This window comes from Cervus elaphus, chromosome 5 (assembly GCF_910594005.1).
Source record: "Cervus elaphus chromosome 5, mCerEla1.1, whole genome shotgun sequence".
Lineage (NCBI taxonomy): Eukaryota > Metazoa > Chordata > Mammalia > Artiodactyla > Cervidae > Cervus > Cervus elaphus.
Window position 1 is genome coordinate 127,345,972 of NC_057819.1, and position 20,515 is coordinate 127,366,486.

Consider the following 20,515-nt stretch of genomic DNA (forward strand, 5'->3'; position numbering starts at 1 on the left):
TCAGGAATACATCACTTTTACTTTCTGTTCTTAAAGCCAGAGGCATACAAACGTAAGCATATCTGCAGTGATGAGACAGCTACTTAGAACATCCGACCGCCTCCTGAGATCAGGAAAATGGCCTCTCCCCCTTGCTCTGCCTCCTGTTTTAACGTGGGACTCTTAACTGGAACTCAACTCTTCCCTCAAAACATTTTAAATCCAAAAAGACCAGCTGGGGGGGGGCGACCCCTTCCTTGGGGGTCTTGCTCTGCAGCTGAGGGCGGGGCAGCTGAGGGGTGCTAGGAGAGCCTTCCTGGCGGCCCAGGCAGGCTTTCTGCTCTCCTTGGCACCTGCTCTCCTTGGCACCAGGGACCGCGCCTCTAACCGACCTCCTCGGGCAGGGGGCTTCTGTGCCCCCATCTTAAAAAAGCAAACCCAGCAAACAACACAGGAACTTGCTAGCCTGTTGGCAGGACTAACCCAAACTCAGTCCTCGGACAGCTAATGCCAAATTGCTCGCTCCTCAAGTGTGTCCCCTTTCTTGGGGAGTGAGTGGGGAGGCGGCGCAGGACAGCAGCTGCAGAGGGGCTTTGAGGCGGTAGGCCTCGCATGTTCTCAGCGGCAGAAACGCTCCAGCACACACTGGTGGGGCGCCGAGGCGGTCCCGGTGGACGAGAAGTACGGGTGGGCCAGGGCGGCCTTGGCTGAGATCCTCTGGCTGGGGTCGTACTGCAGGAGTTGCTGTGGAGAGAGGAGAGACCGACTGGGCCCCGGGTGTGGCCAGGGCCCCATAGCCCCAAAGCAGCTCCCTTCAAACCCAGAACCGCCCAAAGCCACTATCTCCCAGCTGGAAAACCAGTTCCAGACACTCCTGAAATCGGGGGACAAAGACTTTGTTCTAGTCCAGCCCTGTTGAGTCACCCCCTGTCTCCTTCATGCTACTGAGGCTGAGTCAGTCGCTCCTCTTCCTTAGAGAGCTTTCCAGGCTCCAGCCCACTTCTAGTCGAGACAGACCTAAGTATCAGGAAGAGGGGCCAAGCATGTCCAGGGAGCATGCTTGAGAGTGGGGCAGAAACAAAAATCCCTAAACCCAGCTGGAGGGCAGAAGGACCTCCCCACCTTAAAGCAACCAGGATGCACGGTGAGGAGGCTTGGTAGGAAGTCCACGCCGCCCCCCCAGCACTGGGTTGGGAGACGCACACAGCCATCGGGAAAGCGGGGCACACAGCATGAAGATGAACTTGCTACCCTGCCTTCCTGTGACCCAACATCAGACTCAAGAGAAAAACATGCTCCGAGTCTTTGGGGGCAAGAATGGATGCCTGGACCCCTCTGGGCATCCAGGCTGGGCCAGCCCAAGCGGTCAAGAGGATATACCTGGAGTGGTGACTTAAGACTGGCGGGGGCTGAGGAAGTGGGGGAGGGGCAGCCTGCTCTGAATAACAACCACAAGAAAAAATTACCGAAACACAGGACAACCAAGAGAAAGGGCACCTATCACAGTATAGGGCTTCAATCTGCCTGCCAGTGCAGGAAATGCAAGAGACCTGGGTTCAATCTCTGCATTGGGAAGATTCCCTGGAGTAGGAAATGGCCACCCACTCCAACATTCCTGCCTGAAAAATCCCATGGACACAGAAGCCTGGTGGCTACAATCCATAGGGTCACAGAGAGTTGGACACGACTGAGTGAGCACACACATACATCACAGCGTAAAAACAAAGGTAACTAGAAGAGAGAAGTTTTAAAAAGGGTGACAAACATTGGACTTATTGTGGGAGAGGCCTCCAGGTGCAACTGATACATGCAGGGACAAGCCAACTGTGTACAGAGGTCAGAAAAGAGACCGGTTTTGCCCCAGAAGGAGCCGGGCTTACATAAGAGGCTGGATGACAAAGCAGACACTCCTAGCGAGAGCAGCAGCTGGCAGGAGGAGGCCCTGGCCTCCCTGCCGCCTACCTGTACCTACCAAGAGCAGGTCCTGGCCCTCTGGCTCCAGGTTTGGCACAATCTCCTCCAGCCCCTTACTGGTCCACTTGGGGAAACTGCCCTTATAGTCAGGCAGCTGGGTGACTCCTGGCCACATGGCCTCACTGGGTGTCCCCAGGGTCCGAAAGATACGGAAGAGTTGGTCAATCTCAGAGTCGCCCGGAAACAGGGCTCTGCGGGTCACCTGGAATGGGGAAGGGAAGAAAGCGTGGGGTCTATTCCCTTGTCATACAGAACCCAGTACCAGACGAGAAGCCAGACCAGGGAGACACCTTCCAGACATCTTTCCCAGGACTGTGCTAAAAATCCTGACCTTTTCTGGAAAAAGACCTTTAGCCCAATCCCAAACATCCCTTAATCTACTTTTAACAGGAGAATCAGAGCCCCCACGTCCCCCCTACCCCAGGAGGACCCTGCCTGTAGCCTCCCTATGGCCATGTTTATCCCTCTGTCTACCATCTCTGCAAAAATGCAACCGATGCTCCAGATATCCACAGCTGTGGAGTAGAACTTGCAGCCCAAGAGGATCTCGGGGGCACGATACCAGAGTGTCACCACCTGGGGGAGCAAGAAAACAGCATCATTCAGGGCGGCTGGGTGCACAGGTGACGTCCCTTCTCTCCCCCTCTGTCCCCTGGTACCTCATGGGTGTAGGTGCGCAGGGGCACCCCAAAGGCTCGAGCCAGTCCAAAATCAGCCAGCTTGATGGCCCCCAACTCATTGATGAGCAGATTCTGGGGCTTCAAGTCTCGATGGATGACCCGATGCGAGTGGCAGAAGTTCACCCCCTGCAGCAGCTGGAAGAGGTAACTCTGGAACAGTGGGCAAGAGAAAGAAGGAGCTGGCAGAGCGGAGGTGGGGTGGAGGCTGACTGAGGGCGCCCTTGCTGGTCAGCCCGTCCTTCTCCCCGTACCTTGACTAGGTGCAGGGGGAGCTCAGAGGCCGGGGTGGAGTCCATGTACTTCTTCAGGTCTTGGCTGAGGAACTCAAACACCAGGTAAAGCTTCTTCTCGCTGTGAATCACGTCCAGCAGCCTGGCCGGGTGGCACCAGTCAACACGTGGCTCCCAGTCGTGCTGGGACAGGTGAACCGCCCCATCCCCTGCCCGCCTCACCTGACGATGTTGGGGTGCTTAAGCTCTTTGAGCAGGGAGATCTCCCTGATGGCAGTGCTTGGGACCCCCTCGGTCTCCCTGGAAAGGAGAATGCAGCAGTGCAGTGAGAAGCTGGGCAGGGTGCTTCTGCCAGCGGGGTGGGGAGGGTTGGGGGGTGTTTCATATATAACATTACATAAGGATGGCCACCTCCTAGCAATGGGACCCTCCTGGGCACATAATTATCACCCCCAAAGGCCCAGGGCGAAGACTGGTCAGGATGAGGGTGAGGGCTGCACCTGTGTGGCCCCCCTACATGAATGAGCAGCAGTCAGAAAAGGAGTCGAATACAAAACTCTGAGATGAGGGTCAGGCGGATAGCTGGGTCACTCCAAACCAGGGGGTCTCAGAGGCTACCCTGGCACTCACAAATCCAGCCTGATCTTCTTGAGGGCCACGAGCTGCCCAGTCTCCTTGTTCTTGGCCTTGTACACCACCCCATAGGTGCCCTCTCCAATCTTCTCCACCTTCTGGAACACGTCCATGTCCGCTGAGCTGCCCTGGAAACAGACGGCGCCTGGGGCGTTCCCCCTAATGCCCAGAACCCCTGCTGCCCCTTCAGCCTCCAGGGCACACCCTGCCGGGCCCCCACCCAGGCCCCCAGGGCTCCTGAAGACTGTGGCTCCCAGGGAGCCACCCTGCTCTGCCGGCCAGGCGGACCAGGCCCAGGCCCAGCTCCCACCCTCCACCCCAGCCCCAGCCCATCCCCAAGAACCTATCATGGAGGGAGGCTGCAGCCCAGGCCGGGCAGTGACCCCCAGGCCCCAGGAAGCAGCTGCTCCAGAGCCGGGCTACGGAGCGCAGGAGGGTCCAAACTTCCCCAGCCCAGCACCCGCCCCTGCCCGGGTCCCGGCCCCAGGGTGGGAGGCTGCCCAGAGGGGCCTGCCCTGGGGGGGCCCAGGGTCAACTCGGGATGGAGGTTAGGGGTCAGGAAGGGCTTCAGAAGTCACAAAGCCGCACTAGGCCGCGTGGCCAGGGAGAGGGGCTGGGCCCGGCCTGTTTGGAGATGCTCGGCCTCCTGAGGGCAAAACCTTGGCAGGAGCGGCCCCCGCTGCGTCCTGGGCCCCTCCACCCGGTCCTGGGCCACCCACCGCCAGCAGCCTCCCCTCAGGCCCTCAGCCCAGAATTCACCAGAAACCCTGTGATCCTGCGGCCTCTCTGCCAGGCAGGCTGCCTGCTCCGAGGCTCCCCCTCCTGGCCCCGGCCAGCACTGCACCACGTGGACGCGCTGCTCAGTCACACCACCAGGCTTTATTCACGGGGACGTTCTGGAACTCTCCAGGATCCACACGAGGCCCAGGGCCCCAGCGCCCGGCCTCGGAGCGCTAGGCTGCCCTCCCCTCGTCTCTCCAGACAAAGGCTGTCAGTCGGGGGATGCTCCTGCATCTTCTCTGCAGCAGCTCCAGCGTCTGGCCGGCGGGAAAGCAGCATTGCCAGGAGCTCCTGGCTTGCTCCCTACTGGCCGCTATCCCTCTCTTGCTGGTACAGCCTCTGCTCCCGGATGGCTTGTTCTAACAAGGGGAGGTTCATTCCTTCCACACACGTCAGCACCCGGGCCTTCACCACGCAGCTTCCGTCTGAAACACACAGACACCAAGGCCCCGGCAGGGTCAGCAACGCACCCTTCAGAGGCGTTCTAACTGTTTCTCCTCAATTTATCCTGAGTCCTGAGTTTGGACAGAGAGTCTGACAGGGCAGAGGTGAGAAGGATGGTTTACGGATGCTGGCAATTTGTATACTTGGGCCTCAGAACTGTTGGGCCCGCCACACACTACAGACATGGAACTTAGGGGGATAGCCTGAAAAGTCCACTTCTCCTGGGAGAAGGCCCAGAAAGATGTGGCCTCTGCTCCCCTCTTTCGTCATCCTAACTCCCGCCAGCTTCTCTGTAGGGCTCAAAGGCCCAGAGTTGAGGAATGGTCTCTATCACATCCTAGTTCTCCATTTGTACCAGAGGGCCCCTTGGCATCATGGGAATTGAGGCAAAGAGAACCCCACATTGAAAAACAAATTTATTTATTTATTCGGCTGTGCCAGGTCTTAGTTTCAGCACATGGGATCTTCTGTCTTCTTTGCGGCATGTAAACTCTTAGCTGCAGCATGTGGGATCTAGTTCCCTGACCAGGGATCGAACCCAGGCTCCCTGCATGGGGAGCATGAAGTCTTAGCCACTGGACCACCAAAGAAGTAACCCCCTATTTCTTTTTTTTAATGAATACAGTTCCCAACAAACACAGAAGACTTTTAATGATATTAATAAAGCTCCTTAATTGTTTCCCCCCCACCCCCAGCCATGTTGCAAAGCATGTGGGATCTTAGTTCCCTGATCACGGATCAAACCTCTGCCCCCTGCACTGGGAGCATGGAGTCTTAACCACTGGACTTGCAGGGAAGTCCTGAGAACCCCATATTTAATCAATCCAAGGGGAGAGTCTAGCCTAATAGGGGCAGATTACCCCACCCTGGACAAGCGGCTGCGGGTGCTTCTAGCAGATGCTGTGGTTTCCCAATGCAAAGGTTTGTTAATGTCCAGGTGACACCAAACAGGAAGGACATCTGGAGTTTGTCCTCCTAACTGTTTTTGTTTCCACTACGTTCTCTCTGCTCTCTGAGCACGTCAATGAATACAATAAATGTTCTAGAACATTATCCTGTCCTCTTTGATGCTGTTTTGAGATAGAGGCATCCTGTGGTTAGAGTCTATGCCTAACCTTCCTTCTAGTCTAGGCCACTATATTGATTTAACACAGCCCGACAGCAGAATTCAGAGGCTTGGACTGTATAAATTTCAAACTTTAATATAGGAAGATGAACTCATTTGAAACAAGAGGTTGTCTGTGTGTCGTCAGCTTCTGTTGCCCCAGCACTTGGACTGCAAAGGCTGCTATGCCTAGATCAGGGGGGCATGGGGCTGTCCATCTTTGAAAGGTCTACATAAATGGAATAAAAGAAGAACATCTGAAGAGCAGGGGCGAGAGAAAGGAGTTGATGAGGTCATTTAAGGTAATTTCTTCTTGCAAAGATAAAAAGAACCTGCAGCAAAGGAAAAGGGGCTGATAAAAGAGCAAACAGAAGCCAGTGGGTTGAGGTGTGAGCCTGAGATAAGGAAGGGATGATATGGAAAAAACAGACCTTTTAGGAAGTTTGACTGTGGAGGCAGGAGGGTCATAGCCAGGTAGATATAAGGCCGAACTTGACAGCTTATTGTTGCTATTATTTTAATACAGAAGAGACTTGAGTGCTTTATATTCTGGGAGGGAAGAACCACTGGTAATAGGTTAAGGGTTCAGCTGAAAAAGCAAAGCCCCGGTAGGAGGGCAGGCGTTCATAAGAGCACCGGCGCTGCGCCCCAGGCAGGAGGGAGCCTCCTCTCTCCCAGACTGGAGGGAAGGAGCTACTGATGGGCGTGGTTGTTGTCCTTCAGTCACTAAGGCTCCTGGCGACCCCATGGCCTGCAGCACACCAGGCTCCTCTGTCCTCCACTGTCTTCCAAAGTTTGCTCATGTCGGTGATGCCATCTAACCATCTCAACCTCATGGACGCTGATGCACATAATTATAGGGAAGACTGCTGCTGTGGCCTCAGTTTAACGTGGGATGTAGGAGGTGAAGGAGATGTACTGGAAAGGACAGGGGAGGTGACGATGTAGGGGTTCCTGTATGATAGGTGAATGTCTAAAGTAGCTGTGGCAGCTTGGGGGCTGGGTGGGGGGGCGGGAAGGGGACTGATGAGGACACGTAGAAGGAACTCTAGGCAGGTCCCCGGAAAGACAAGGGCCCACAGGAGATAACAGACCTTGAAACCAGGGGAATCCCTGGAGCTTTGTGAACTTTCTACATCAACAGTTAGGTGGGACCTGGGACCTGGCAATCAAATTGCCAACATCCGTTGGATCATCAAAAAAGCAAGAGAGCTCCAGAAAAACATCTACTTCTGCTTTATGCTAAAGCCTCTGACTGTGTGGATCACAACAAACTGTGGAAAATTCTTAAAGAGATGGGAATACCAGACCACCTGACCTGCCTCCTGAGAAATCTGTATGCAGGTCAGGAAACAACAGTTAGAACTGGACATGGAACAACAGACTGGTTCCAAATCGGGAAAGGAGTACGTCAAGGCTGTATATTGTCACCCTGCTTATTTAACTCATATGCAGAGTACATCATGAGAAACGCTGGGCTGGAGGAAGCACAAGTTGGAATCAAGATTGCCAGGATATCAATATCAATAATCTCAGATATGCAGATGACACCACCCTTATGGCAGAAAGCAAACAATAACTAAAGAGCCTCTTGATGAAAGTGAAAAAGGAGAGTGAAAAAGCTGGCTTAAAACTCAACATTCAGAAAACTAAGATCATGGCATCCGGTCCCATCACTTCATGGCAAATAGATGGGGAAACAGTGGAAAAACAGTGTCAGACTTTATTTTTTTTGGGCTGCAAAATCACTGCAGATGGTGATTGCAGCCATGAAATTAAAAGACGCTTACTCCTTGGAAGGAAAGTTATGACCAACCTAGATAGCATATTAAAAAGCAGAGACATTACTTTGCCAACAAAAGTCCATCTAGTCAAGGCTACAGTTTTTCCAGTGGTCACGTATGGATGTGAGAGTTGGACTGTGAAGAAAGCGGAGCACCGAAAAATTGATGCTTTTGAACTGTGGTGTTGGAGAAGACTCTTGAGAGTTCCTTGGACTGCAAGGAGATCCAACCAGTCCAGGTGACTCACTGGAAAAGACACTGATGCTGGGAGGGATTGGGGGCAGGAGGAGAAGGGGATGACAGAGGATGAGATGGCTGGATGGCATCACCGACTCGATGGACATGAGTTTGAGTAAACTTCGGGAGTTGGTGATGGCCAGGGAGGCCTGGCATGCTGCGATTCATGGGGTTGCAATGAGTCGGACACGGCTGAGCTGAACTGAACTGTTGAGAGAAGTCTCTTGAGTCCCTTGGGCTGCAAGGAGATCCAACCAGTCCATCCTAAAGGAGATCAGTCCCGGGTGTTCATTGGAAGGACTGATGCTGAAGCTGAAACTCCAAAACTTTGGCCACCTGATGCAAAGAACTCATTTGAAAAGACCCTGATGCTGGGAAAGATTGAAGGTGGGAGGAGAAGGGGACAACAGAGGATGAGATGGTTGGATGGCATCACAGACTCAATGGACATGAGTTTGAGTAAACTTCGGGCATTGGTGATGGACAAGGCCTGGCACGCTGTGGTTCATGGAGTTGCAAAGAGTCAGACACGACTGAGCAACTGAACTGAACCGAATTGAGAGGGCGGAGACTGGGGCTTAATCAGGAATGAGCAATGGAAGGTGGGGTTGGAACTTCTGCTAGGAAAGCGATTGAAATGATAGCAAGATCCAGCTGGAAGGGAGAGGAGGTGGGAGAAAATGGAGTCCAAAGTCTTCAGGTCCCCAGTGGTGACGAGGCAGAGGGCAGAAAGATACTGAGGGTGGAACCCAGTTTCAGATGGCAGAGGCAGGTGGTTTTGGGTGTGGAGGAAGCATGGGGTAGAGGTGCTTGGAGGCAGAACTGGTTACTGCAGAGGTGGAGGGGGAAGGTGAGGGGGACAAACTTGAAGAGCCGGCTAGATTTCCAGCCCCGCCTCTGGGTTCTGGGACTTGCGTGACCTGAGAGGCTCCGTGTGGGAGGGCAGGGGGGGAAGTGCTGTCGGGGACAAAAGCTACGTTTCAGGCAAGTCCCAGAGAAGGCTAGAGCATAGGAAAGGGGCTTGAAATAAAATAGTGACAAAAAGTAGCAAAATATAAAAACAAAACAAAAATAGTGAACTATAAAAACAAATGCTTTACAGACTGGGAAAAAGAATTTTCAGCAAAGTACAAACCTTGAAAGCATTCCTCTCTTTAATTTGGTAACTCTTTACTGTGGAAGAGCTCAGAATGTCACTTCTGTTTTAAATAACAGAACTGGGGAACTGTGCAAGGAAATGTCATTTGGATTATAACATTAGGAAGGTTTGAGAGGACACACGGAAGGCCTCCAAGGGGCAGGAAGCAGCAGTCAGGTGAGTGGAAACCAGAAGAGGTGGGACTTCTGATGAGAGCCCCAGGGCAGCCTGCCGCTGTCGCCGAGCAACGGAGCAGATGGGAGGCCGCGTCCTCACCCCGTAATCACTGGATCAGAAGCCCTGAGCCCTGCAGGGTGTCCTGGCCTGCTGGAAGGGACATGGCACTGGCATTTTCTCTCCTTTGCCTACAAACATTTCAGAAAGATGACCAGGCAGCCTCTTATCTCTGCTCAGAACTGCAGACCTTGCCATGGGGCAGGGTCTGTGTCTGGTTGACCTTTGTGTCCCCAGAGGACTTTGGACCCGGCTGGGGGCCAGGCATGCCACCCCAGGCCGGAGGTCAGCAGCCACTGCAAAGCTCAGCTCACACTCTGCCCTCCCTCCTCACGGCTGTCTTTCTTTCCTGCGTCAGTCTCGAATGATGAGTATGTATGCCTCAGAAATTAGAAATTGAGGGAAAATTTTTTTTAGGAAAGAAAAAAAAAAATACAGATGGCAATGAAAAATAATGAGAAATGGGAAACTATTTGGGGCCTAGGAAAAATGCTGCTGGGTTATTGATTATAATAATAATATTGATTATTAGTCAAGCTGCTGGCTTGACTATTAAGCTTCCTGGGTTGGTTGGTTTGTTTTTTTGTCAAGCATACCTCCTAGCAGGGGACTTCCCTGGCAGTCCAGCAGTTAAGATTCCTCACTTTCAATGCAGCGGGCGGGGGTTTAATCCCTGGCTGGGGAACTAAGGTCTCACATGCCACATGGCATGGACAAAAAAATTTTTAGAAAGTTAAAAAAGAAAAAAAAAAAGAATACATCAGAGCGGTACTGTCTGTGTTCTCCTGGTGCGTTACACCAGAGGCCCACAGTTGATGGGTCAGCTATTTGTAATGTTTGATCAACAGGGCAGGCCTGACTCCAGTGCTACAGTCCCCACAAACTTCCACTTAAATATTTGAGCAGCCAGTGATACCGATCTTCACCTGGGTTTATTCTTGCCTCTGGGCTAGAATTTTATCGTTTCTCCTATGCTTATTCACCGTGATTCTTCTCTAAAGAACTTTTCCTGAAATAAAATCCATTCAGAAAAAGGCAGGATAAAATCAAAGGGAGGAGAGGCAGGTTTAATGCAAGGAGGAGGAAGCCAACAACTCATTCCAGACCCATGGTCTCCAATAAATGGCATTTAAAAAAAAAAGAAAGGAAGACAGAACTGTTACAAAGACTTGGGATATGTAACCCAAAGGCAAGGCGTGGATTTTGTTCACCTCCTGCTTTTCAACTTAATTTTTTCTAAAAAGCCATTTTGGGGCCGAGGAAGGGAATGAACAGGGACAAGCTATGTCCTAGAGTATATCAAGGACTAGCTATTGATTTTGTTGGGTGCTTTCGTGATTTTGTTAGAGATACACATTGAAGTATTTATGGATAAATGAAACAATGTCAGATTTGCTTTAAAATACATCAGCAACATAAGTAGGTAAGGGACTTCCCTGGTGGTCCAGTGGTCACGCTCCCAATGCAGGGGGCGAGGGCTCGATCTCTGGTTGGGGAGCTAAGATCCTACATGCATCACAACGCAGAAAAAAGAAAAATTAAGTAAGTGCATGTGGGCGATGAAGACACACATCAGTGGAATACAGATCTCTGCTGAATCTGGGTGACAGGTATGTGGAGGGTCATTCTACTTTTGTGTGTATGTTTGATTTGAAAATGTTAAATTTTAAAGAGTTATTTGGATTGAACTTTATTCAATAACTTTATTCAAAAGTTATTGGACTTTACAGTTTTTTCCATTTTTCTTTCCACAAATAATTCTACATGTCCACTCTAGGCCCTGGTCCCACCTTTGTTTCAACCTCTATCTCTGTATCTGCGATCAGACCTTTGAGTTCCAGATACTCAGCACTCAACTCCTAAGAGCTCCCAGGACTTCCTGCCAGAGCCAGGAGTACAGGAGGGAGCCTCGGGTGATGTGGGCTGAGGTCAAAGTGGAAATCATTTATTCCAGGTCCTTTGTCCTCAATTCCACCCCTTCTCCTGATACTTCTTTCAAATCAATTAAGAGGGAAAGGACTCTGAGCTCAAAGGCTTAAGCCTGAATAAAGATTAACTTTTATTAAACCAAACATAATTAAAGTAAGCTCCATTTAATTGCTTTCTTCTAGTGCATTTCATCCAGAGTTAAAAACTACTGAAACTTCTAGAAAGTAAGTTGGTACTGTAAATCAAGAGATATATCCTTTAATGGAGCAATTCCACTTTTAGGAAACTACCCTGAAGAAATAATCAGAAAATGAACAAAGATTAGAACACAAGGCTATTAACTGTAGTGTTTTTAATATACATCGAGATAGATTTTTTAAAACTGGGTTCTATCAATGTATGACAAAACCCACTGAAATGTTGTGAAGTAATTAGCCTCCAACTAATAAAAAAAAAAAAAAAAGATAAAAAAAAAACCCAAAAAACTGGGTTCTGCTCCCTGCCCCGGGCTATAAAGCAATATATTTTCATTGTAAAATGCTAATAAAAGTACAGGGAATCCTATAGTTCTACCACCCAGACATAATTACTCTTAACATTTTGGTAAATAATATTTCAAACTTTTGTATGTATAAAAATGTCCATCTAACAAAAGTGAGATCAAATGATACACATTGTTTTATAAACTGCTTTTTCTTTAGTGAAATACTATGAACATCTTTTCATGTCAATAGATATAGATTTATAACACCATTTTTGATGGTTGTATAATATTCTCCAACTGAATATCACATAGTTTTTTAATGAACTAATGTACAGTGAACTTATAAGAGCAAGAAATGGAAACAACACAAATGTCTAATGCTTGTGTGAATTAGTGCATGTCAGGAAGTATTTAACAAAAGGCTTTCTGTGTGCTGTTTTGGATCTGTCAGGAACCCTCTGGCCCTTATTGATTCCTGAACATTCAGGAATTAAGAGGAGAGACACGCCTTTCCCGGGGCTGAGGAATCCAGGCATTTCTCATTACGGTGGTAAGTACCCTCTTCCTTTTTATGAGCCATACGGTGAAAGGTGATTGTTTGCAACTCTCTCTCTTTGATAGGGATCGTCTTACGTTTTGTAAGTCTGGAATTTTAATCTTTGTCTTTGCTGAGAAGAACCACCTTGTAAGACAGTATATATGCCCACGCCATGTTGATTAAAACACCTTTGCTCCATCAGAGCTTTGGTCCCCGTGTCTGTCTTTCTTTCTATTCCTTCTTTTTGTCTTTCTCTCTCTCTATTTCTGGCTAATTCCTTGGAGCGTGGAGGCCCGCTGACCTCCCTTTCTTGCCCGGGCTTCTAAGACCCTCTCGAGAAGGCGCACTGTGCCTTCACCCACTCGAGAGGGCGCCTGGTGCCTACGTGCAGCAGCGCGAGCCCTGAGAACACGGCTCTATTGGCTTTCCGCGTAAACCAGGGGATACCAGCCTCTTTCTCTCTCTTACTCTCGGAACCACTAGGTTCCGGCCCATTAAAGGACCAACAAGCGCTGTCAGCCTCTTCCTCTCTCTTACTTTCTTATCTTTGACTCAGGACCACCAGGTTCCTGTCCATTAAAGGACCAACAAGTGGCACCCGAACAGGGACTCTGGTACACGTGGCTTCGGACGGAGTGACCCCCAAGGCCTATTGAGGCCGGTAAGTACTAAGACATGGGGCAATCGGCTGGAAAGCCCCCTCACTTTTCTACTTTACTTTATTACTTATTTAAAGTCCAGGGATTTTCGGTTTCACACCAGAGAACAGAGGCTTGCCTTCAGACAGCAGTTGAATGTAACCCTTGGTTCCCTAATGAAGGTAGTTCCTATAGATTTCTGGCCCCTATGGGCTCTCATCGAAACTGTGATTCTGCCATCTCAAGGTAATTCTAGCCCTCCTGATATTCGGCAACAGGCAGAACACTTATTACATGAATATAAATTAGACGATGATACCTTACAAAAGGCGCAATTAGAACAACAAAAGATACTTCAAGATTTTCCTACTAACCCTGCCCTGGTTGCTCCAAGGGCTCCTCCCCTGCCAGAGGGCACATATCCCAATGTCCCTCCCTCTATAAAACCTAATGATTTTGACACTCCCCTAAGACACCTTTTAACATTAAAACTGACAACACCTTTCTGAATAACAATAATCTACCCGCTTCCCAACAGAGGCTTTCCGAGTTGCCGGCTTTGCAGTTGCAAATCTCTGAAGCTGAAGGTTTCTCTGCCTTTCCAGTTTTAAGAAATGTTGATGCTCAGAGGGGCAAATAACACCTCAATATAAAGGTATTAACTTTTTTCACATGCAACAAATGAAAAAGGCTGTAACTATGTATGGCCCACATTCACCTTTTACTAGAGAGATTCTAAATGCTCTGGCGTCTAATATTGGAAACTTTATTCCCCATGATTGGCGAATTTTAATAAAAGCTCTCCTTAAACCAGGAGAGTATCTTCAATGGACAAAGTGGTTTCAAGACATAGCCAGAGATCATGCTAACAGAAATGCTCGAGCCGGTGCTCCCCAAAACGAAATTACTTTTGAAATGCTAACTGGCACCGGACAATTTGACACTATAGAAGCTCAAATACGATGCCCTCCTTTGTTGCATGACCAATTAAAAACAGTGGCCCTTGAAGCTTGGGATCGAATTACTCCTCAAGGGGAGCCTACAGGTAGCTACACTAAAATATTGCAGGAACCTAATGAAAAGTATGCCAATTTCTTAGCTAGATTAGAAACTGCTATTTCCTGTACAATAATTAGAGAAAAAGCTAAAAAGCAGCTAGAGAAGTTACTTGCTTATGATAATGCAAATCAGGAATGTCAAAGGGCTATAGCCCCAATTTGTGATACAGGGACTATTTTGATTATTTGAAGGCTTGTCACAATATAAGATCAGAAACTCAAAAGATGCAAATGCTAACTGAAACAAAAAAGAAAAATACCTTAAGAAAGGGAAATGAAGGATGCTTTACATGTAGAGATAAGAACCATTTTAAAAAAAAGACTGCCCTAAAAAAGTAAAACAAACAAACAAACAAACAAACAAAAACCTCCAAAAATCTGCCCTCGCTGCTGTAGAGGAATGCATTGGGCCAAAGAGTATAAATCTAAATTTGATATTAAAGAAAAACCTATTCCGGGAAACTCCAAGCAAGAGACCTCCCAGGTCCCCTTCAACAAAAATCAGGGGCAAATTCCATCTTTTCCTTCAAACCCTCAACATCCGGCAGTGTTGCCCTCGATATACCAGCCCTAAACTCCTTTACCCTCAAGCAGTCCTCTCTAAAATACCTACTGGACTTTTTGGGCCCCTGCCCCCACAAACCTTCAGTCTTTTATTGGCCAATCTAGTTTGACTTAACAGGCAAAAAGGACAGGGGTCTCCAAAAAAAAAAGGCTGCAAGTGTCAGACATTTTTCTCTCTCTTAAGCAGCAGGAAAAAACAAACGAGAGATAGATATATATATATATATATATTTTTTTTTTTTCTTCTCTATACAAATTTAAAAAGAGATTTCTCTTAAAATACTGTGTTGCCATAATGACACCTGGTTTCACTTAAAGTTAACTATTCTCAAACCCTGAGTTAACCAATGCATTTTTCTTATGGGAATGTTTGTCTTAAGCTATGTTAATGTGCTATACATTTACCCCAGACTCTGTCTTCAAGTTGGTTCTGCCTAAGACTCAGAACAGACTTGACAAACTGGTATGTTTTACTCATGCAAATGTTCCCTTAAGCTATGTTAATAAAAGTATATTTGCTTGAAAACCTGCCTTTCTTCAAGATTCATGTCAATCATTTTGTGGCCTGAGACAACTCACCTGGTGCTATAAGGTTATGTCAAAGTGCATGTTGTGGGTGAGGGGCCTGGTGCTATTCTCTTCAGTTTTGAGACATTTCCTTTCTCTAATTAACAGACTGCTGGTAGTTATATGACACCTGGCTAAAGACGAACAGGGGGGCACTCTTTCTGCCCCCTTCTGATGCCTATGTCAGAGGCTTTCTCTATCTCCTTTATACTTTATTTATTTATTTTTTTTTATTATTTTTTTTTTTTGTTTTTCTCCTTTATACTTTAATAAAACTTTATTACAAATAAGTCTCAATTTGAGAACACATTACAAACATATACTGATTTCCAAATAGCTTTTCTGGAATGTTTTGGAAAATTTTCATTTCATTATCCTTCTGGTAAGCTGTGGAATTTCTTCAAAAATACTGAATTTATTATTTCTCGCATTATCAGCTCACAGCCTATACCACAAGCTGAGGTTTTTTATATAGATGAGACTAAAATCACTCCATATTTTTGTTGTGACAAGACACAGAACCGAGGAGCATACCCTCGCGTGACAAAGTCCTTTCATTGCCTGGGCCCAGGAAAATTACACATAAACGTCGGCCAACAAACTTGGGCTTTCGTCCTGCCTCCAAAAGAAGACTTTCGGACATTGCTGCCCTTTTTCTGTCTGTGAACCATGTTTACTACTGAAACTTTAGGGAAAGAGTTAGGGAAAGAACAAAAAACATTATGTAAAAGGTTACTAACACAACCTGGGAACATTACCATGACAAAGAACTTCTTGGCTGACACCCTCCTCCTCCTCCTCAAATCATCCTCGATAAACAAATTGGGCCTGAACTAGAGACATATAAAACATATGGAAACTTGCTGCCAGCACCAAAGAACTTGGGACTCGGACCGGACATTTCACAGAGACCAGTCGTGGTCATAGTACCTATTTCTTTTTCTATAATCAGTCATATTTTATACAGGCCTGTGTCCCACTTCCTTTTGTTATAGCCATAAGAAATTTACAACTTGATCTGTAACTTGTATTAATTACCAATTTTGTGTTACTCCTGTTCATTTCAATCATAGTACCTACAGCTGGGAACAAATCAAATTTCATTTACTTGATAATGCCTCTCTGAATGTACAATTACTGCAGAAAGGAAATCTTTAAAACTTTTTCTAAACATCTGCCCTCTTCCACTAATTTGGAAACTTTAGCTGAACAAATTATCCGGGCTAGACCCACAAAGATGGTTTCAAAGCATCACCCACAACATCGGGTCTAAAACTGTAACTTTGGTAATTGTCTTGATAGTTGTATTTGTTGTTTATCGTCTCCTTTCTATATGGTTGGTTAATATTAACCAAACTCATTTGGTCAGGACCTCTTTTTTTTTTTACAAATATAATAAAATAGGGGGAATTGTCAGGAAGCATTTAACAAAAGGCTTTCTGTGTGCTGTTTTGGATCTGTCAGGAACCCTCTGGCCCTTATTGATTCCTGAACATTCAGGAATTAAGAGGAGAGACACGCCTTTCCCGGGGCTGAGGAATCCAGGCATTTCTCATTACGGTGGTAAGTACCCTCTTCCTTTTTATGAGCCATACGGTGAAAGGTGATTGTTTGCAACTCTCTCTCTTTGATAGGGATCGTCTTACGTTTTGTAAGTCTGGAATTTTAATCTTTGTCTTTGCTGAGAAGAACCACCTTGTAAGACAGTATATATGCCCACGCCATGTTGATTAAAACACCTTTGCTCCATCAGAGCTTTGGTCCCCGTGTCTGTCTTTCTTTCTATTCCTTCTTTTTGTCTTTCTCTCTCTCTATTTCTGGCTAATTCCTTGGAGCGCGGAGGCCCGCTGACCTCCCTTTCTTGCCCGGGCTTCTAAGACCCTCTCGAGAAGGCGCACTGTGCCTTCACCCACTCGAGAGGGCGCCTGGTGCCTACGTGCAGCAGCGCGAGCCCTGAGAACACGGCTCTATTGGCTTTCCGCGTAAACCAGGGGATGTCAGCCTCTTTCTCTCTTACTCTCGGAACCACTAGGTTCCGGCCCATTAAAGGACCAACAAGTGCATGTGTGTGTGTGTGCATGCTCGGTTGTGTCCGACTCTTTGCAACCCCATGGACTATGGCCCACCAGGCTCCTCTGTCCATGGGATTTCCCTGGCAAGAGTACGGGAACGGGTTGCCCTTTCCTCCTCCGGGGGATCTTCCTGATCCAGGGGTCGAACCCAAGTCTCCTGTGTCTCCTGCATTGGCTGGCAGATTCGTTACCACTGAGCCACCTGGGAAGCCCTGTGTGAATTAGTATATACATCTAATCTATAAAATATTATATAGCCATTAAATACTTAAGAAAAAATTTCAAGACACAGAGGAATCCTTATGAAATAATGTTAAACTAGAATAACCAGATACAAGATGTTCTAGTTATATAAACCATAGGACAAAAATGGTGCAGGGATGGCCAGAGAGGGAGGCAAAGAATCCAAGTGTCCAGGTTTTAAAGTTTTGCAACCTTCTACTCCCGATGCCACAGAGATTCTCCCAGGTTGCTTCTTTTTTATTTCTCTCACCCTGACTTCCTGGCCTCTGACTCTAGCCCCTCTTACTTCTTGGCCTCTTACTCCAACCTCTCTGGGTCTTGGTTTTCTCATCTATGAAATAGCCATAAGATAACTAAGATTAAGGGCTGGTGAGTAGATTAAAAAATTTTTAAGCAAACCACAAGCCTGGCACATTCTAGACCTTCAGAAATGAAGGATTTCTCTCCCCGCTTTCTCGCTCCCCTATGGCAGGTCCATTGGGAAGGCGGTCACATCTCTTTCCCTTGAGTCCCTACTGATCTGGAAGGAGTGTTAACCCCAATGAGGGACCCATGCTGGGTTAGAAGCCAGGCCCAAGCACCCAAAAGACTATGTGAGGGCAAGGCTTACCCTTCTGGTGCTCCAGTTCCCCAAGGACGGTGTAGAGGGAGCCCAGCTGGGCTTGGAACGGTTCCACCAACTTGGTACAAACGAGGATCGGGTACTGGTCAGATCTGAGTTGAGCCATCAGGGTTACTTGGGACTGGGTCATGTCGTAGCTGCACAACCTGAAAGTCAGGGTACATGGGATCATTCCCATCCATTGACAGAATCACCCCAAGGCTCAAAAGGTTCTGGGAGACCAGGATGTCCATGGGAAAATGTTCAGCCCCACTCAGATCAGAAAAATTAAAGTGGTAGCAACAGAAAACATTGTTTTGGTCTATATAATTGAAGTATAAATTACATGCATTAAAAAACATCTATTTGAGACTTTCCTGGTGGTCTGGTGGGTAAGACTCTGAGTTCCCAATGCAGGGGCCCAGGTTCGATCCCTGGTCAGGAAACTAGATCCTACATGCTTCGACCAAGAGTTTGCATGCCATGACTAAAGATCCCGAGAGTCGCAACTAAGACTCAGTGCAGCCAAATACGTAAAAATTATTTTAAAAAATTTTTTAATGGACTTGTTCATTGACTTGACAAAAGTATCCACTGTGCAAGCGAGAATCCCAATCAAGCTTTGGCACATTTCCATCACCCCCCAAAACCCCCTTGTGCCCCTTTGAACTCAGTCTTCCCACCTCCCACCTCAGGCAATCACTGATCTACTCTTGGTCTCCATAGGTGAGTTTTCCTGCTTAAACATCTCATGTGAATGGAACCTTATAAGCATGTATCCTTCTGTGTCTAGCTTCTTTGCTTCAGCATAATGGTTCTGAGACCCATTTATGTTTCATGAATAAGTAGCTTGCTCCTTTTTGTATTGCTTGTTAGCACTCTGTTGAATGGACTAATACATTATTATTATCCATTTACCAGCTGATTTAGTTTGCTTCTGAACTTGTGCTGAACACGTTTTCGTTTCTCGTGGGGAAATATCCAAGTGGGATTTTTGGGTCGCATGGTCAATCTGTCTGTTTAAAGGAAACTGCCAAATTATTTTTCAAAGTGGTGGAGTCACTTTGAAAGTCACTTACTTACTTTCCCCCCAGCAATGTATGAGGGCTTTAGTTACTCCAAATCCTTGTCGGCACTTGATATGGTCAGTCTTTCAGCCACTTTAGTGGGCATGAGATACCATATCATTGTGGTTTTAATTTGCATTTCCTTAATGACGCATGACGTTGACAAATTTTCATGTGTTTATCTGCGATCTGGATAGCTTCTCTGACAGTGTTTGTTGAAATCTTTTACCTATTTAAAAATTAAGTTCTTTATTAGGAATTTCTTGGTGGTCCAACTGTTAGGACTCCGCACTTCCACTGCTGAGGGACTGGGTTCAGTCCCTTGTCAGGGAAAAAAGACCCCATAAGCCATATGGTGTGGCCAACAAAATAAAAAATATATAAATAAAAATTAAGTTCTTTATGTTCTTATTATTGGATTGTATGAGTTCTTCATATATTCTAAATACAAATCATCTGTTGAATATATACAATATACATACACACATCACTCCCAAACATCTCCCAGTTTGTGGTTTGCCTTTTAATCTTCTTGATGGTATCTTTTGATGAGAAGCTTTTAATTTTGTTGAAGTCCAACTTTATTCATTATTTCTCTTTTATGGCTTTTGTTTTCTGAGTCCAAGAAATCTTTGCCTACCTCAAGGTGTATCTGAAGATCTTCTATTTTCTTCTAAACAATTTTATGGTTTTAGCTCGTACACTGATGATCCAGTTAGAATAATTCATGTGTGTGTGTGCTGTGGGGTAGGGATCAAGGTGTTTTTTAACCTCCATAAGAATAACCACTGGACCCGCCAGAGAAGTCCCATTAATAAGTTTTATATCCATGCTCCTAAACATCACTCTTCTTTGGGGCCACCCAGCCCCCAAAGTACTTCATGCAGTCAAGCTCTTGGAGGTGGAGGCAGGGGGGAGGGTAGACTCCCACTGCCACACACCTGCTCTGATTCCATGCTGTTAGAGAAGGTTTTTGAGAGTCCCTTGACTGCAAAGAGATCCAACCAGTCCATCCTAAAGGAAATCAGTCCTGAATATTCATTGGAAGGACTGATGCTGAAGTTGAAACTCCAATACTTTGGCCACCTGATGGGAAGAACTGACTCACTGAAATAGACCCTGGTGCTGGGAAAGATTGAAGGTGGGAGAAGGGAAAGACAGAGAATGAGATGGTTGGATGGCATCACTGACTCAATGGACATAAGCTTGGGTAAACTCCAGGAGTTGGTGATGGACAGGGAGGCCTGGCGTGCGGCAGTCCATGGGGTTGCAAAGAGTCGGACATGACTAAGCGACTGAACTGAACTGAATTGATATGTCTCCAAGACAGGCCCCAATGATTCTATTTTTTTTGTTTGTTTGTTTGCACTGGGTCTTTGTTTTGGCATGTGGGCTCTTCCTTGTGGTTCTCAGGCTTAGTTGCCCTGCAACATGTGAGATCTTAGTTCCCCGACCAGGGATGAAACCTGGGTCCCTGCACTGAAAAGTGGATTCTTAGCCACTGTACCACCAGGGAAATCCCTCCAGTAATTCTTA

The 20,515-nt window shown here is 47.1% G+C and overlaps 2 protein-coding genes across 7 annotated transcripts in view; both read right to left on the minus strand.

Moving 5' to 3' along the window:
• On the minus strand, window positions 1-4,393 carry CDK3 (cyclin dependent kinase 3). Of its 4 annotated transcripts, none has more exons than XM_043905469.1 (8): window positions 4,256-4,393; window positions 3,494-3,624; window positions 3,086-3,163; window positions 2,885-3,005; window positions 2,613-2,783; window positions 2,428-2,529; window positions 1,952-2,155; window positions 1-723 (listed from the first exon to the last, which is right to left on the minus strand). In XM_043905469.1, the coding sequence occupies exons 2-8, from the start codon at window positions 3,607-3,609 to the stop codon at window positions 598-600; spliced, it is 918 nt and encodes a 305-aa protein (XP_043761404.1). In that variant the 5' UTR covers window positions 3,610-3,624; window positions 4,256-4,393; the 3' UTR covers window positions 1-597. The 4 variants fall into 4 exon arrangements, with proteins under 4 accessions (XP_043761404.1, XP_043761405.1, XP_043761403.1 ...); XM_043905470.1 differs by lacking the exon at window positions 4,256-4,393 and adding an exon at window positions 3,840-4,217; XM_043905468.1 differs by lacking the exon at window positions 4,256-4,393 and having other exon boundaries at window positions 2,613-2,768; window positions 3,494-4,217.
• Window positions 4,357-20,515, minus strand: part of TEN1 (TEN1 subunit of CST complex) — a 26,173-nt gene continuing 10,014 nt past the window's right edge. For all 3 annotated transcript variants that reach the window (XM_043905471.1, XM_043905473.1, XM_043905472.1), the window contains 2 exons: window positions 17,922-18,079; window positions 4,357-4,701 (listed from right to left, as the gene is read on the minus strand). In XM_043905471.1, the coding sequence (XP_043761406.1) occupies window positions 4,580-4,701; window positions 17,922-18,079 (280 nt within the window). In that variant the 3' untranslated portion in view covers window positions 4,357-4,579. The remainder of the gene's footprint in view (window positions 4,702-17,921; window positions 18,080-20,515) is intronic.